The sequence below is a fragment of the Oncorhynchus mykiss genome, chromosome 24 (assembly GCF_013265735.2).
Source record: "Oncorhynchus mykiss isolate Arlee chromosome 24, USDA_OmykA_1.1, whole genome shotgun sequence".
NCBI lineage: Eukaryota > Metazoa > Chordata > Actinopteri > Salmoniformes > Salmonidae > Oncorhynchus > Oncorhynchus mykiss.
The window spans coordinates 16,762,334-16,779,533 of record NC_048588.1 but is presented as its reverse complement, the minus strand read 5'-3'; the positions used below and the strand labels follow the sequence as shown (position 1 = coordinate 16,779,533).

At 45.7% G+C, this 17,200-nt stretch overlaps 1 protein-coding gene across 3 annotated transcripts in view; it reads right to left on the bottom strand.

Moving 5' to 3' along the window:
- The window catches only part of LOC110503873 (RNA N6-adenosine-methyltransferase mettl16), a 34,546-nt gene extending 18,706 nt beyond the window's left edge, over nt 1–15,840 (bottom strand). The window contains exons 1-6 of one of the 3 annotated variants that reach the window (XM_021582440.2): nt 15,585–15,840; nt 15,165–15,302; nt 7,464–7,651; nt 1,532–1,672; nt 1,307–1,422; nt 931–1,073 (exon numbers count right to left, since the gene is read on the bottom strand). In XM_021582440.2, the coding sequence (XP_021438115.1) occupies nt 931–1,073; nt 1,307–1,422; nt 1,532–1,672; nt 7,464–7,651; nt 15,165–15,292 (716 nt within the window). In that variant the 5' untranslated portion in view covers nt 15,293–15,302; nt 15,585–15,840. Of the gene's footprint in view, nt 1–930; nt 1,074–1,306; nt 1,423–1,531; nt 1,673–7,463; nt 7,652–15,164; nt 15,303–15,560 lie in introns of all 3 variants that reach the window. The other 2 variants (XM_021582442.2, XM_021582443.2) reach the window with 2 other exon arrangements.
- Nucleotides 15,841–17,200: the final 1,360 nt, after the last annotated feature.

Here is a 17,200-nt window from a genome sequence, read left to right as displayed (position 1 = left end):
AATATAACTCACCTAATGTTCGTGTGCGTAAGTAAGGTGTATGGTATAAAATGGATGTCTTTGTATAATGAACTGGAGAGTGCTCTCGTGAATAAACATTTTGACTATTGTAAGCTGGGAATTCTGTCCATTTCATCTTAACTAGAACCTTAACACTGGGTTGCAGGCCGAGTAGATTAATTTAATATTTATGAACATTGATAACAAAATTCTCATATCACATGGTCTGGGGCGGTGTGTCACAGCATCATCGGACTGAGCTTGTTGTCATTGCAGGCAATCTCAACGCTGTGCCCTTCCTACAGGCTCATCCTTACATGACCCTCCAGCATGACAATGACACCAGCCATACTGCTCGTTCTGTGTGTGATTTCCTGCAAGACAGGAATGTCAGTGTTCTGTCATGGCCAGCGAAGAGCCCGGATCTCAATCCCATTGAGCACATCTGGGATCTGTTGGATCAGAGGGTGAGGGCTAGGGCCATTCCCCCCCAGAAATGTCCGGGAACTTGCAGGTGCCTTGGTGGAAGAGTGGGGTAACATCTCACAGCAATAACTGGCAAATCTGGTGCAGTTCTTGAAGAGGAGATGCACTGCAGTACTTAATGCAGCTGGTGGCCACACCAGATACTGACTGTTACTTTTGATTTTGACACCCCCCCTTTGTTCAGGGACACATTATTCCATTTCTGTTAGTCACATGTCTGTGGAACTTATTCAGTTTATGTCTCAGTTGTTGAATCCTGTTATGTTCATTCAAATAGGTGACGTTTCTTTTTTGCTGAGTTTATAAAGCATGACCAATCGGAAACCAGCGTGATGCGGTCTTGAACGCTAATCCATCACACCCAGTGTACTGATGGGGACCAATGTGTGGTGTGTTTGTGTGTACTACGCGTGCACGTCCTACGTGTCCTACTCTCTCTCTCACCGCAGGCGTGTCTTGAGCTGCAGGCTGTCGTGGATGATCCTCTTGACAAACTCCAGCTCTCCTCCCTCAGCCATGATCTCCGTCACCCCACCTGTGTTCACTGAGCTGGGGGGAGGACGACGAGAGTTCCTGGAATTTACCCCCTGGGGAGGAGGACGGAGAGAAAGGGGGAGAGGGGAGGAACAGGGTGGGGGAGAAGGAGAGGAAAACAGAGGCATGGGGCGAGAAAGTAAAGGGTAGGAGAAAGAGGGCGTGACAGAAAAGGTAAAGAAATGAAAAGAGAAAAATAGAGGGGGAGGTGAACAGTGAATAAATTCGATTTATAAAGCCGTTTTTCCAGATTCTCAGAACACTTTCCATTTAAAAAGGGGCCTACCTTAGCCTCTAGTTGGTTGGCGAAGAAGGGAGGGTTACACATGCAGAAGTCATAGACGATGGCTGACTCCTCCTTTAGAGCGTCCATTAACAGGGTCTTCTGGGGAACTTTCACCACTGGGACATGAGACAGGGGAAGGACATGTTATCAACAAGGTTTCAAGCCATCTTCCTTTCAGTAGTGGAACACTACAATGCAGCTACCAATGGCCAGCTTGCCACTAACCTTTGATGAGATCCGAGAGGTTGTTCTGCTCTACGTTCCTGGTGGCATAGTCAAAGCAGATGTCATCTACCTCAGTAGCCAGGTAATGCCAGCCGTTCATAGAGGCTCCCAGCAGGGGGTAGATACAGGACGCTCCAGTACCTGGGGATATGTGTGTATTCAATGCCACTCTTATTGTCCATAATGGATTAACAAGAGGTGATCAAGACAGCCATTTTATTTGATTTATTTCACCTTTATTTAACCAGGTAGGCAAGTTGAGAACAAGTTCTCAATTACAATTGCGACCTGGCCAAGATAAACAAAGCAGTTCAACACATACTCCATGTGTAACTCTGTTGTTGTAAAACAAACATACAGTCAATAATACAGTAGAAAAATAAGTCTATATACAATGTGAGCAAATGAGGTGAGATAAGGGAGGTAAAGGCACATCCAATTTATTGAGTAGGGTATTGGAGGCTATTTTGTAAATGACATCGCCGAAGTCGAGGATTGGTAGGATGGTCAGTTTTACAAGGGTATGTTTGACAGCATGAGTAAAGGATGCTTTGTTGCGAAATAGGAAGCCAATTCTAGATTTAACTTTGGATTGGAGATGTTTGATGTGCGTCTGGAAGGAGAGTTTACAGTCTAACCAGACACCTAGGTATTTGTAGTTGTCCACATATTCTAAGTCAGAGCGGTCCAGAGTAGTGATGTTGGACAGGCGGGCAGGTAGCGATCGGTTGAAGAGCATGCATTTAGTTTTACTTGTATTTAAGAGCAATTGGCGGCCACTGGAGGAGAGTTGTATGGCACTGAAGCTCGCCTGGAAGGTTAACAGTGTCCAAAGGGCCAGTATACAGAATGGTGTCGTCTGCGTAGAGGTGGATCAGAGACTCACCAGCAGCAAGAGCGACATCATTGATGTATACAGAGAAGAGAGTCGGTCCAAGAATTAAACCCTGTGGCACCCCTATAGAGACTCCCAGAGGCCCGGACAACAGACCCTCCGATTTGACACACTGAACTCTATCAGAGAAGTTGTTGATGAACCAGGCGAAGCAATCATTTGAGAAACCAAGGCTGTCGAGTCTGTCGATGAGGATGTGGTGATTGACAGAGACGAAAGCCTTGGCCAGGTCAATGAATACGGCTGCACAGTATTGTTTCTTATCGATGGCGGTTAAGATATCATTTAGGACCAGCTCTGAAACCAGATTGCATAGCGGAGAAGGTATGGTGGGATTCGAAATGGTCGGTAATCTGTTTGTTGACTTGGCTTTCGAAGACCTTAGAAAGGCAGGGTAGGACAGATATAGGTCTGTAGCAGTTTGGGTCAAGAGTGTCCCCCCCCTTTGAAGAGGATGACCGCAGCTGCTTTCCAATCTTTGGGAATCTCAGACGACACGAAAGAGAGGTTGAACAGGCTAGTAATAGGGGTGGCAACAATTTCGGCAGATCATTTTAGAAAGGGTCCAGATTGTCTAGCCCGGCTGATTTGTAGGGGTCCAGATTTTGCAGCTCTTTCAGAACATCAGCTGACTGGATTTGGGAGAAGGAGAAATGGGGAAGGCTTGGTCGAGTTGCTGTGGAGGGTGCAGTGCTGTTGACCTGGGTGGAAAGCATGGCCAGCCGTAGAAAAATACTTATTGAAATACTCAATTATAGTGGATTTATCGGTAGTGACAGTGTTTCCTGTCCTCCGTGCAGTGGGCAGCTGGGAGGAGGTCTTCTTATTCTCCAAGGACTTTACAGTGTCCCAGAACTTTGAGTGTGTGTTGCAGGAAGCAAGTTTCTGCTTGAAAAAGCTAGCCTTGGCTTTTCTAACTGCCTGTGTATATTGGTTTCTAGCTTCCATGAAAAGTTGCATATCATGAGGGCTGTTCGATGCTAATGCAGAACGCCATAGGATTTTTTGTGTTGGTTAAGGGCAGTCAGGTCTGGAGAGAACCAAGGACTATATCTGTCCCTGGTTCTAAATTTCTTGAATGGGGCATGTTTATTTAAGATGGCGAGGAAGGCATTTAAAAAAAAAAAAAATAACCAGGCATCCTCTACTGACGTGATGAGATCAATATCATTCCAGGATACCCCGGCCAGGTCCATGAGAAAGGCCTGCTCGCTGAAGTGTTTCAGGGAGCGTTTGACAGTGATGAGTGGAGGTTGTTTGACCGCTGACCCATTACGGATGCAGGCAATGAGGCAGTGATCGCTGAGATCTTGGTTGAAAACAGCAGAGGTGTATTTAGAGGGCAAGTTGGTTAGGATGATATCTATGAGGGTGCCCGTGTTTACTGCTTTGGGGTGGTACCTGGTAGGTTCATTGATAATTTGTGTGAGATTGAGGGCATCAAGCTTAGATTGTAGGATGGCTGGGGTGTTAAGCATATCCCAGTTTAGGGCGCCTAGCAGCACGAGCTCTGAAGATAGATGGGGGGCAATCAGTTCACATATTGTGTCCAGAGCATAGCTGGGGGCAGAGGGTGGTCTATAGCAGGCGGCAACGGTGAGAGACTTGTTTTTGAGAGGTGAAAAAAAAACAAAGTAGAAGTTCAAATTGTTTGGGTACAGACCTGGATAGTAAGACCGAACTCTGCAGGTTATCTTTGCAGTAGATTGCAACACCGCCCCCTTTGGCCTATCTTGTCTGAAAATGTTGTAGTTAGGGATGAACATTTTAGAATTTTTGGTGGTCTTCCTAAGCCAGGATTCAGACACGGTTAGAACATCCGGGTTGGCAGAGTATGCTAAAGCAGTGAATAAAACAAACTTAGGGAGGCTGCTAATGTTAACATGCATGAAACCAAGGCTATTACGGTTACAGAAGTCATCAAAAGAGAGCGCCTGGGGAATAGGAGTGGAGCTAGGCACTGCAGGGCCTGGATTAACCTCTACATCACCAGAGGAACAGAGGAGGAGTAGGATAAGGGTACGGCTAAAAGCTATGAGAATTGGTCATCTAGAACGTCTGGAACAGAGTAAAAGGAGATTTCTGGGGGCGATAAAATAGCTTCAAGGTATAATGTACAGCCAAAGGTATGGTAGGATGTGAATACAGTGGAGGTAAACCTAGGTATTGAGTGATGATGAGAGAGATATTGTCTCTAGAAACATCATTGAAACCAGGTGATATCATCGCATGTGTGGGTGGTGGAACTGAAAGGTTGGATAATGTATAGTGAGCAGGTCTAGAGGCTCTACAGTGAAATAAGCCAATAAACACTAACCAGAACAGCAATGGACAAGGCATATTGACATTAAGGAGAGGCATGCTTAGTCGAGTGATCATAAGGGTCCAGTGAGTGGTGAGGTTGGTTGGGGTCACGGCGATTCAGACAGCTAGCCGGGCCATCGGTAGCAAGCTAGCATAGGATGGAGGTCTGTTTTTAGCCACCTTGTGCGTCTCCATCGGTAGATTAGTGGGGTTCCGTGTGGTAGAGGGGATCAATCCAATTGGCAAAATAGTTATAGTGACCCAAGAGAAATTGTCTGATAGACCTATTCAGATAGCAGCAGATAAGACCGCTAACGATTAGCAGGCCGCAGATGGGCGTTCAGGTAACATTGCGACGGAGGGGCCAGTTGGATAACGTCGGTAGTCCAGTCGTGAAGGCCCGGTGGGGCTCCGCATCGGCAGTAAAACGGGTCCGGATAGGTGATTGTAGCCCAGTAGTGGCTGATGGAACTCTTCAACTGGCTAGCTCCGGAATAATTTATGTTTGCTCTGGGATCCAATAGTCACACGGATAGCAGCTCGCTAGCTGTGAGATCCAGATGTAAATGTCCAGAGCCTGCGGTCGAAATCCGGGTATATGGCGAGAAAAATAGGTCCGGTATGTTCTGGTCTGAGTCGCGTTGAACAAAACTGGCGATAGATTTGAGCTAAAGGATAGCTGATGACCACAAACCGTGGTTAGCTGAATACTGATGTTAGGCAGTAAACTGGCTAGCTTCTGGCTAGCTTCTATTGTGGATTTCAGATTTGAGGTAAATAACACAACAAAAAAATTATAATAATAATTAATTGGTGAGGCGGGTTGCAGGAGAGTGTTTTGAAGTTGTTTTTGGAAAATAAAATATATAAAAGACTTGCGAAGAAAGTTGTAAATATATATGGAACACGACAAGACGAGGACAAAGGACTTCTGACTGCTATGCCATCTTGGGAAGTTGCCATGATCAGATCATCCAGGTCTAACAGAGACCAGGGCCTCCAATCTACCCAACCACAGTGAGGTCCCCTGGGGCAGTGGAGATGGCACCTCGCAGGTCAAGCTTTGGGAGATAGTAATGCCCTGTGGCTATCCATCAGGAGAGCAGCTCCAATCAGCTTACAGAATGGACCAGGCACCAGGGTCACCAATCACTGACCTGTCCGTCTCTCTGAGGAGCTAAACTGACGAACACACATCACACTCTCTGATGGATACAGGAAACCAGCCATGGCATGTGGATGGGGATTTGGCCAGTGATATCCAGTGGTCCCCAGAAAATAGATAGGCCTACAGTACATTTGGGATCCGAAGGTGGATGTGCTAACCATCATGCAGCCCCTCTCTGCCAGTCTGTGATGGACATGGGCAGTCAGCTGCCCTTGGACTAGTAAGAGCCAGCCTGTATTAAAAACATGTCTCAGAGTAGGAGTGCAGATCTAGGATCAGGTCCCCCCTGTAATTAAATTCATATTCATTATCTTATAAGGCAAAACTGATCCTATATCAGCACTCCTCTTAGACTTTGTGAAGATGTGTCCTGGGCTAGACCTGTGCCAGGCAGCCCCTCTCTGTCAGCCTGTAATGTTCAATGTCAGGCAGACGTTCTTATAGGTTGTCCACCAAATAGCACCTTACATAGCACACTACTAGCCATAGGCTTTGGTCAAATGTAATGCACTGGGACTCCTGAGTGGCACAGCGGTCTAAGGCGTTGCTGCAGACCCGGGTTCAATCCCGGGCTGTATCACAACCGGCTGCGATCGAGAGTCCCAAAGTGCAGCACACAACTGGCCCAGCATCATCCGAGTTAGGGGAGTTGCTGCAGACCAGGGTTCAATCCCGGGCTGTATCACAACCGGCTGCGATCGAGAGTCCCAAAGTGCAGCACACAACTGGCCCAGCATCATCCGAGTTAGGGGAGTTGCTGCAGACCAGGGTTCAATCCCGGGCTGTATCACAACCGGATGCGATCGAGAGTCCCAAAGTGCAGCACACAACTGGCCCAGCACATCATCCGAGTTAGGGGAGGGCTTTACTTGGCTCATCGTGCTCTGGCGACTCCTTGTGGATGGGACGGGTGCCTGCAGACTGACCTCGGTTGTCAGTTGAACAGTGTTTCCTCCGACACATTGGTGTGGCTGGCTTCCGGGTTAAGCGGGCGGGTGTTAAGAAGCGTGGTTTGGCTACTGCTGGAGGAATATCCCTTGAGCAAACAAACATGATCACACATTAAATAACTTGACCACTCTCCACTACTGATGTGATGTTTATATGGGATTTATTTAACTAGGCAAGTCAGTTAAGAACAAAATCTTAATTTCAACGACAGCCTAGTGGGTTAACTGCCTTGTTCAGGGGCAGAAAGACAGATTTTTACCTTGTCAGCTCGGGATTCGATCTAGCAAACTTTCGGTTACTGGCCCAACGCTCTAACCACTAGGCTACCTGCCACCCCAATGGGAGTTTATTCATCCCATTTAGCATTGAGGATATTTGTGCTCTATCTATATAGACAGGTGAGAAACAACTGTCTAATTTACTAAGAACCAGTGGAGGGTTTAAAGGGCCAGGCCTTATAAAAGCCATCTATTCCTCTACAGAAACAGGACATAGGACTGGTGGTAAAAAGGCATCCTAGCAATGATGGCTGAAACAAGATGGATGGTTAATTTCAAAGAGATCAAGGGAGAGGGGCTATATTTAGTAGGGGTTATCAGAGGTCAGAACTGTACCGATATCGATGCCCCTGCGTGGTTCCCCTTGGCCTCCGATCAGGTCCTCCACCCAGTGGATGTAGTTGAGTCTGAGAGGCACAGTGGGGATGAGACGCTCCAGAGGGATGTCTATGGTCAGCCCAAAGTCTTCCTTCAGCAGGGTACAGGTCAGGGCTCGCACCGCCTCTGGCTCCTTGAAGTTCAGCCTGCACGAGGGGGAGGGGCAACAGATGTAGTTACAATGCTAAAGTAACTAAACCATAACTACACAGGTAAAACAAAAACAACTAACTACATCATAAACCCAGACCATAACACATTTATTGTAAACTCACAAAGAGAGCCACTAACTAAGAAACCCTAAATTAAATGGCAAATCAATTCTACCCCACCCTTCTGCTTCTCCTAAAGACCACCCTGCCACTGCTGCTTCTCCTAAAGACCACCCTTCCAGGCTGACACCATGTCACATAAACCGCCCTTCTTCCAGGCAGCCCTCGACTACATTCCCCCCTTCCCTTTTTAATTTTTTAAAATGTATTTTACCTTTATTTAACTAGGCAAGTCAGTTAAGAACAAATTCTTATTTTCAATGACGGCCTAGGAACAGTGGGTGCCTGTTCAGGGGCAGAACGACAGCTCGGGGATTCGAACTTGCAACCTTTCGGTTACTAGTCCAACGCTCTAACCACTAGGCTACCCTGCCGCCCCAGCCCAGTGCTCCATATCTCCCATTCCCCCTCATTACTGCTCATCACACGTCAACCACCACGATGTGACCGTCAACAAATTAAATGAGCTTATCAATTTACACTTCTTCGCTAATGATATAGAAATCATATTTTCCAGCATTAAAACAGACCCACACACCCCTCGCTCTACATTTTTTATGATATCCACTGTCTTGAAAGCACGTTTTGTGTTTGAGAAACACAACACAAAATAATTTTGGGGTTCGAGAGACAAAGAGGACAGATAGAGCAAGATGTGTGTAATTAACCAGTCTGTGTGCTGCCTTCACACCTCTAGACAGCAATTAGACACCTCCTGGTGATAGGAGCGTCTGGCACCTCCTAGCTGGGTTCGGGGGGCGAGACGGAGAGCCTTTTCACCAGTTACAGCAAAATGGAGACTTTCACTGATGAAGAGCGTGACTATAGGGAGAGGATGAGTTAGACTACGTGCCTATGGGGGAAAGTGTCATTTATATAGTACAATGTGACAGACTGGGGTTCAAACCCGTGTCCCTGAAGACTGTTAGCCCACTGAGCTAAATACTAGGCATTGGCTACGGTAGTCATCAGGTTTCACAGTTTCTCTCTTCTTAGAAGCAGTCAGATGATCAATATGCAGAGAACGAGGCCGTTCAGAGTCTGCCTGCCCAGCCTTCTATTTTTAGACCGTAATGGGTGTGTGTGAATGTACTGCAGAGCACTGCAACGGCAGATCTCTATGGCAACCACCCCGGACCACCGGCACACACAGTAAAGCACACGTAAATCCAGCCACGCTGGAGCAATATGGCTGATACCGGAAGAAGCGTGAACGTGCACGAGCACGAGACGCACATTGTAGGGTGGACGTTTGTGTGCCAGACGATGGACGGTGTGGGACATGGGACAAACCAGTGGCAATATAAACCACTTATGAGAGAATTAATGTTGTCTGTGTTAAAGTGCTACAGGAATAAGGTGAGTGAGGGGGGTGGTGATGTAGAGGACTCAGGTGGAATGATAAGGGCGGTAAGAAGCCTATGGGAACCTGACTTAATGACAGCAGAGTAAGGTTGTGAGGGGGGCGAAGTTTGAGATCTGTTGTTAGGAGGGTTGTGGGCTGTGGTGGGTTGTGGTGGGTGAGTACACAGGGAGTTCTGGTCTCCAAACTACCTGGGCGGAGGCATACTCAGCAGTTTCCCTCTGCATTAGGAAATACAATAGTGAGAGGACAAAGAGAAAGACAGAGGGAGTACAGCAATTAGAAAGGGGGGGGGTGAGAGCAAAATATCAGCAGATGGAACAAAAGAATGTGACCTCATGAGAGATGAGGGAAGTGAAACTGTGATGAGAACAGTCCTAGTGCAGTGAGATGAACAAATCTATTTCTATCAAGGGAACTGCTGCAGCTGAAGAAGCCAGAAGCACAGTAAGCCCCCACGTCCCCCCCCCTCCACTGGCGTAGTCCTTCAGCACAGATAGAGATGGAGAGGTGACCTTCAGGTCAAACTCATTTTAATTCTGAATGCACGGGATAATTTTTTGGCAGATTAGCAGTTCCATTTCCCACATCAGGTTATTGTTCACTGCACTGAACACAACATGTATTGATTGTTCCTGACGCAGAGCTGAAGCCAAGACTAGGAGAGTTCCACTTTAAATGAAGAAGGAACTTATGTAGAAGAGCTCATCAGGTATAAAACAACATTTTTTTTTAGTGCCACTAAGTTAAATGCAAAGGAGAAGCTGAAGCCATTCAAAGAAGCCACAGTTATCCTCAGTAAAGAGCTCAGCCCGAATCAAAGTCCATGCTGATCAGGGGCTCTCATTGGTTAACAAGCGAAGCAAATCAGAATGGTCCTGGTAATCAGTTGGCCGTAATCAGAAACCCAGTCAACCAATCAGGGAGATTGAGGTGATTTAGCCCACTTCCACAATATAAGCTACCTATCTAGTGCCTTCAGATCTGCAAGCTTAGCATACACAAAAGATGTACAGTGCCCTCAGAAAGTATTCATACCCCTTGACATACCACAGTGTTGTTACAGCCTGAACTCAAAATGGATTCAAATTATAATTTCTCACACATCTACACACACTACCCCTTAACGGCAAAGTGAAAACACGTTAAGAAATGTTTGCTTCATTTATTGAAAATTAAATACAGAAATATTGAATTTGCATAAGTATTCACACCCGAGCGGAAATTCCAACTGAGTCTTTTGGGGTAAGTCTAAAAGCTTTGCACATCTGAATTGAAAAAAAGCTTATTATTCATAAAACAATTTGATTGTCAATCATTGCTAGACATACATTTTCCAGTCTTGCCATAGATTTTCAAATTCCACTTCGACATTATGGGGTATTTGTGTCACTAATCTACACACATCTCAATTGAATACATTTTAAATTCAGGCTGTAACAAAATGTGTAGAAAGTAAAGGTGTGTGAATACTTTCTAAAGGCACTGTATATGGTCTAGCCAGGGGACTCGTTTTCAGACTGATCCATATCTCTCCCTTCACCACCTCCTCCTGCCTTCTACGATGGTAACAATGCAAGCAGAGCACCAGGAAGGAAACCACAGATGGAAAGTTCCATTTATTAAAGGAAGACTGGAAAAAAACTCCACCCACCAGGGATGGTTTCTCTGCTGGTAATATCTGCACCCCCAAAAACGATGACAGCCAAATGAAATGTCACCCAGAGTGTTTAATTTTTTATGCCCTGCCGTGGCATCATGGGTCGTCAGCCAGCCAGAGACAGCCGCGATGGAACGCCTGGGCTGGGTCATCTCTCTGGTTCATGCTTCCTAATCCCACCTCTCTGCCATTGAGTCCTCGCTCTCTCCATCTCTTACATCGCTCTCCCTCCTTGACGAGAACCCCCGCGAATATATCTTACTTTCAATTCTAAAGGCTAATTCTCTCTCATCCCTCTCATCAAACTTCTCTCAATCACATACCTCTCCTCTATCTTTCAGTCTCCGCCAGATCCAGTGGGGCTCAGTGAGTGAGAGGAGACTGGTTTATTCATCTCCTAGAGGGATTGGTCGTCTCCTCGTCGTCTCCCCAAGATAACTCTGATCCACTGAATCAATGGCTGCTCAAGTACTCAACTACGGCTACTTACTTACCAGATTAATACACCACAAATACAGAAGTATGCTAATCCAACCACTTGCCTGGTGGCAGAAGGGGATCCTAAATCACTGGCAAAGAGGAAAATATCCATAGACAAGATTTGTCAAGCAGTGGACTAATCTTGAAGTTCCCTTGAAGCTTTAAATTGTGTTCACACTAGTGTAAGAGCTGCAGGGAGACATCAGTGCTGGATTGTAGGGATATTCAGGATGAAGACTTGTCTCACTGGTAGGTCTGTGTTCAGTTTACGGATCTTGCACTTTTGGGACTACTGCATTTGTTCCATTGCACCAGGCAAGCTCAATCAAGCGCTGCTGAAATATTTGAAAGAAAACAAATAATATTTTAACCCACGCAGGTCTGGTAGTGAGCAAACTCTAGAGAAAGAGGTTGTGTTGTCTCCCTCTCAGTCGGTCATTCTGTCCATCAGTGAGTCACGTATGGTAATGGAGCTCTTTCTGTCTATCCTTCTGTCAGCGAGTCATGTACTGTATAGTAATGATTCTCTCTTCTGTAATTACCACCTGGCTGCTGCAGATGGACATCAAGCACATTTAAACAGCTCTCCTCTGCCTCACTGCTCACCCACACAGTCACGTAACAGCCACACCAGACAACTGATAAACTAACTAGCTCACACACACTCTGCACATTCACAATGAAAATACCCACAGCCCACGCCAATATGTTTTCACTCATACAGTAGATGCTTGCACCTGGTGGTGACATTGGCATGTCTGTCTGCATTCATTCATTTGCATTTACACAATGTAATTTTCACACTGAGCAGACGGTTGTCAATTTCAACACAAAGACGAGGCTGGATCATTTCCAGCGTACAAACGAGAGGGGTATACACACAAGCATGGGGGGGGGGGGGGGGGGATCCACCAACTAATTGGAGTGGTGTTGGACAGGCTAGTCCAAGGGCAGTTTGGGCCTTCAGTCTGTCATTAGAAGGAATCAAAAGAGAGGCCGGCTACACAGGACACTTTTCATCCTCTACCATCAAACAGAGACCGCACAGTCAGTAGATAGATAGAGAAAAATAGAGGAGAGGGGGATGAAGGAAGAAGAGTGTGAGCAAGACAGAAATAAGGCAGAGAAAAAAGAAGCAGAGATAAAGGAAAGGAGAGACAAGAGAGAGGTATAGAAAGAATAGAAGAGCAAGACAGATGTGCTTTATTTGGCTCCGTCAGCTCCAGGTGTAATGATGACCTCGCAGTTGAGTTGATGTCAAAAACAAAATTATCCCAACAGCCTCCCTCTCTTTCTTTGTTCTCCTGCTCAGCTGTCAGGTCTTTCGCACTACTGCACCTGGCTGCCTATCCAGCCATAATAACCTCTCCTGCAGACACAAGTGAAGGCAATACTGGTCGACCAGGACGTCTTTCAATCGCGCCTCTAAGCTTCTTGATGCTATACTTTATTTAGTCTTGTAAATTAAAATAAATTATTGAAATTGGTTTCTCATATACCCTCACAACTCTATTCCAAATTCTGTTTTTTTTGCAACAGAATCAGAACAAAGGTGATCTATACTGTCCCAGAACAGAACTGTTATTTTAAAAGCATGGGAACCGGTTAATAATGTTATTTTATGTTCCAGGTGCAACAAAGTACCTATGAAAAGCTCTCACTGTCACTCAGAAACATATTCCAGCGTGTGCCTGCCAGCTGAAAAGCTTTTGCCAGTGTGCACACATACTGGCAGTGTGCACACATAGGCAACCTGCCCCTCCCCCTCCAAAGCATAGTCTGCCCCTCCCCCTCCAAAGCATAGTCTGCCCCTCCCCCTCCAAAGCATAGTCTGCTTTGCGCACACACACAAGCTTTTTAGCTAGCTAGCTGCTCCAACGTTTAGCCAACTCTAAAGTTCAAAGACATTCAAAGTTCCTCAATAGAAGCCACTCCTCTATAGGTATGATTCTGTGTGCCTAATTCAGATAATGCATGCCATAACAAGATACCCAGAGCTTCAAAGCAAGCCTTGTCCTCCATCCTCTCTCGCCAAACAACATTTCTGTTGCATCTCGCGCCCTACACTCGCCTGTCCAATGCATGTAAATAGCTTCCCTGCACTGACTGGTAAAGTAATCTAGCACATTTTTTTGTTGTTGATTTCAAAGGTTTAAAAAGGAACAGAAAGGAATGATATAAACCATTTGTTTTTTTGTTGGTTCAAACAGGTTCAGAACTTCATTTTGCTGGTCGGAACAGTGGAACGTAACAAAATAAGGGTTCTGTTAAGATTGGACAATTATTTCAGTTCCAACCCCTGACTGTCTTGACTTCAGCCGCCAGCATGTTTGTTTTTCCCACAACCAGGAGGGGGGTAAATCACACAAAAGCACACCACGATGTGATGATATGTGACAGGACTCACAATCACACAATCTTCCCCCTTGTCAGTTATGTGAGAGAAATCTCTCTCAAGCCTTTGTGCTGTGAAGAACAGTTATGACAATCTTGACAGTAGAAATGTCATCTGAAAAGCAACTCAGGGAGCTAGAAAGCAGCACCAAAGCTCTCTGCATCCATCTAGGCTCCCTCTCGCTCATTCGCTCTCTGTCCCTTCCCTCCCACTACTTCCATCCCCACCTCTCTCTGCATATTTCATATCCCAATTACTGGCTGGCAGACACTGTCTTCCAGTTAGTGGCTCAGGGAGAATTGCGACTGCCTTCCTCCCTCCCCAGGCTCTGTGTCCCATAACCCCCCACTCTGCAGCTCCCAGTCCCTCTCCAGCCCTGGTTCACAACTTCCCACTCCTCCCCATCAGAGTTGAGATTCTGTCTGAGGTGCATACATTAATCATGAGTCATCCTTTTTCTTCCTCTGTATCTGATGAACCTCACAAGCAACCACAGGCATTTTCCTAAACCCTGCTCCAATAGAGATCAGGGAAGCTAGTGTCTATGGGTAATGTCTAACTTAACGATAGCACCAACATGGCCAGGTTACTAATCATCATGGTTGTCAGCAATGACGCCCGTTAAGGTCATCCTGTCTAAAAACTGAACAGTGGACACCTAAAGTCACCTCCCCTCCTCCCCATACCCCATCAGCTCCCAACAGTAGCACTCAGACATCCAATCATAACGGTCAGCTCAATGGGACGGACACTGGGCGATGTGTCCCTGCAGAGGCATTGATTGATCCCTGCCCAAATCCAGAGACCCCATTCCCTCCAAAAGAGGAAGGGAGAAAAACACCACAACACCATAAAAAAGGATGAGAGGAAAATCAAAGAGTCTTTGATGCCTCTCTCCTGCTAAGTCTCTGAACCTCTTACTGGGAGTTCAGCTAACATAGTGAGGACACACACAGACACAGGTGAGAAAGCTACAGTAATGAGAGAAGATGCTGGGAAGTTGGCAGCACTTTGCACTCAAGGACAAAAAAAATAATCATCCTGCCACACAAATGGGTTTTACTGGTGTGACAAAATCAATAGTGGCACAAAATGGCACTCAGTCGTAGATAACTTGGGAACCACTGCTGTAGGCTGTTGACAACTCTACTCCTCGAGTACCTCCAACAGCACATTTTTGTTGTTGCCCCTGACAAACATACCAGATTCAACTCATTGATGGCCTGATGATTAGTTAAAGTTGACTTATCAAGGTGTGTTTGTCTGGGGCTGTTGATGGGGTATTAAATAAAAGAACCACTGGCCTACAGCATATGTACTGGGGCGTATTCATTACGCCGTTTTTGTTGAAAAACGTTTTTTAAATGGATACAACCGCAACGGACCTATCTGCATTTGTCAAATAGAATTATCGTGTTGCTGTTTGCTTCCGTTTGGTTCTTAAACGGTCAACGATGTCAGTAGCTAATGAATACGCCCCTGTACTCACATAGCTCTGCCTGCCAGGTTGGTGTGGACATGCTGCTCGAAGTCTGGATACTTGGAGGCCAAGTAGGCAAAATCCGGAGGCTTGTCTTTGTAGCGGTTCCGCGGGTGCATTGATTTGTTCAGTGACATTCTCACTTCACTGTGGAGGAAGGACACAGCTGTATTTACACCTGTAACTCGTCAAAGGGTTGGAATGCTAACAAGTTAGTTAACTGACGTAGATGCGTGTAAAAGCATACAAAGATAACGCTATATGGGTATTAGCTAGCTTGTTAGCAAACAACAGGCATTCATCAGTAAACTGCTAGCTAACGTTAGCTAAAGCACATTTCAAATCCATGTTGCCTGTCAACAAAATGGCTAGCTAGACCTCTCTAAACGAGATACGCTAGCTAACCTCTTGTTTTGGTGACTTGAGTACCTGAAATATTCGCTCGGAATATATTCTAAAAGTTTGAAAATTTCAACAGTTGTCTTGCACACACGAGCAGAGAACTCACGTTAGACTTCTTGCGTAAACGTTTAGACCGCGTTTCTTCCGGAATGGTGGATGAAGTCACAACTCTGCGCCGAGACATTGGTGACGTCAATATTCGGCGCATTTTTTGAAACAGTACCAAAGACACATTTTGAAGTGTCAGTGCTTTCAAGGATCCTTGGGACGTCCCTACCCTAAATCAATAATCTAACTTCTTACCTAACCATGTTAAACTTCAATGGGTAGGATCCCAGATAGCACAGACCTTTTGAAGTCTGACAGGCTGAGGCTACATACGAAAGTATGTGGACATCCCTCCAAATGAGTGGATTTGGCTATTTCAGCCACACCCGTTGGTGACAGGTGTATAAAATCGAGCACACAGCCATGCAATCCCCATAGACAAACATTGGCAGTAGAATGGCCTATACTGAAAGCTCTGTGACTTTCAATGTGGCACCGTCATAGGATGCCACCTTTCCAACATGTCAGCACATCAAATTTCTGCCCCGGGCAAATTTCAGCTAGAGCTGCCCAAATAAACTGTAAGTACTGTTCTTGTGAATTGGAAACATCTAGGAGCAACAATGTCTCAGCCATGAAGTGGTAGCCCACACAAGTTCATAGAACAGCATCGCTGAAGTGTAGAGTGTAAAAATCTTATGTCCTCGGTTACAACACTCATTACAGAGTTCCAAATTGTCTCTGGAAGCAATGTCAGCACAAGAACTGTTAGCCAGGAGCTTCATGAAATGGGTTTCCATGGACGAGCAGCCGCACACAAGCACAACAGTTTGGGAAGGCACTTTTCTGTTTCATCATGTCAATGCCCCCATGCACAAAGCAAGGTCAATACAGAAATGGTTGGTCGAGATTGATGTGGAATATCTTGACTGGCCTGCACAGAGCCCTGACCTCATCTCCATCGAACACCTTTGGGATGAACTGGAACTCCAGGCCCAACCTCACTAATGCTTGTGGCTGAACGGAAGCAAGTCCCCTCAGCAATGTCCCAAAACCTAGTGGAAAGCCTTCCCGGACAAATGGAGGCTGTTATAACAGTACAGGGGGAACCAACTCCATATTAATTCACATGATTTTGGAATGAGATGTTCGACGAGCAGGTGTTCACATACTCTTGGTCATGTGTGTCATCAGTAGTATTCTGGCAGCAATTTTATAAATGATCTCGAGTGTGTGGTTGATTGATCTATTATTCACATACAAATTGTGCTTCCTTAAACTTGAATTCATTTCGAAGCAGATGGCAACATGGCAATTGTACACCTCACCCACCCAGTCAAACATTTCAAAGGGGCTACAGTACAGATGTTGACACTTGCTCAAATGTATCCAAGTAAATTAACTATTGCTTGAGCAAATATACTTTTGAGTCATAGCCTAAACTACTCATGATTCATCTGTTCCCAGAGCTGCATTTTAAGCTTCACTTATTATTTTCAATATTAATGTAAAATGTCAATAATATTCTGTTCCAAGTATGGTTTCCATCATCGCCAGGCATACCTCACAGCTGTGAATGTTAATGAATCCCTCCC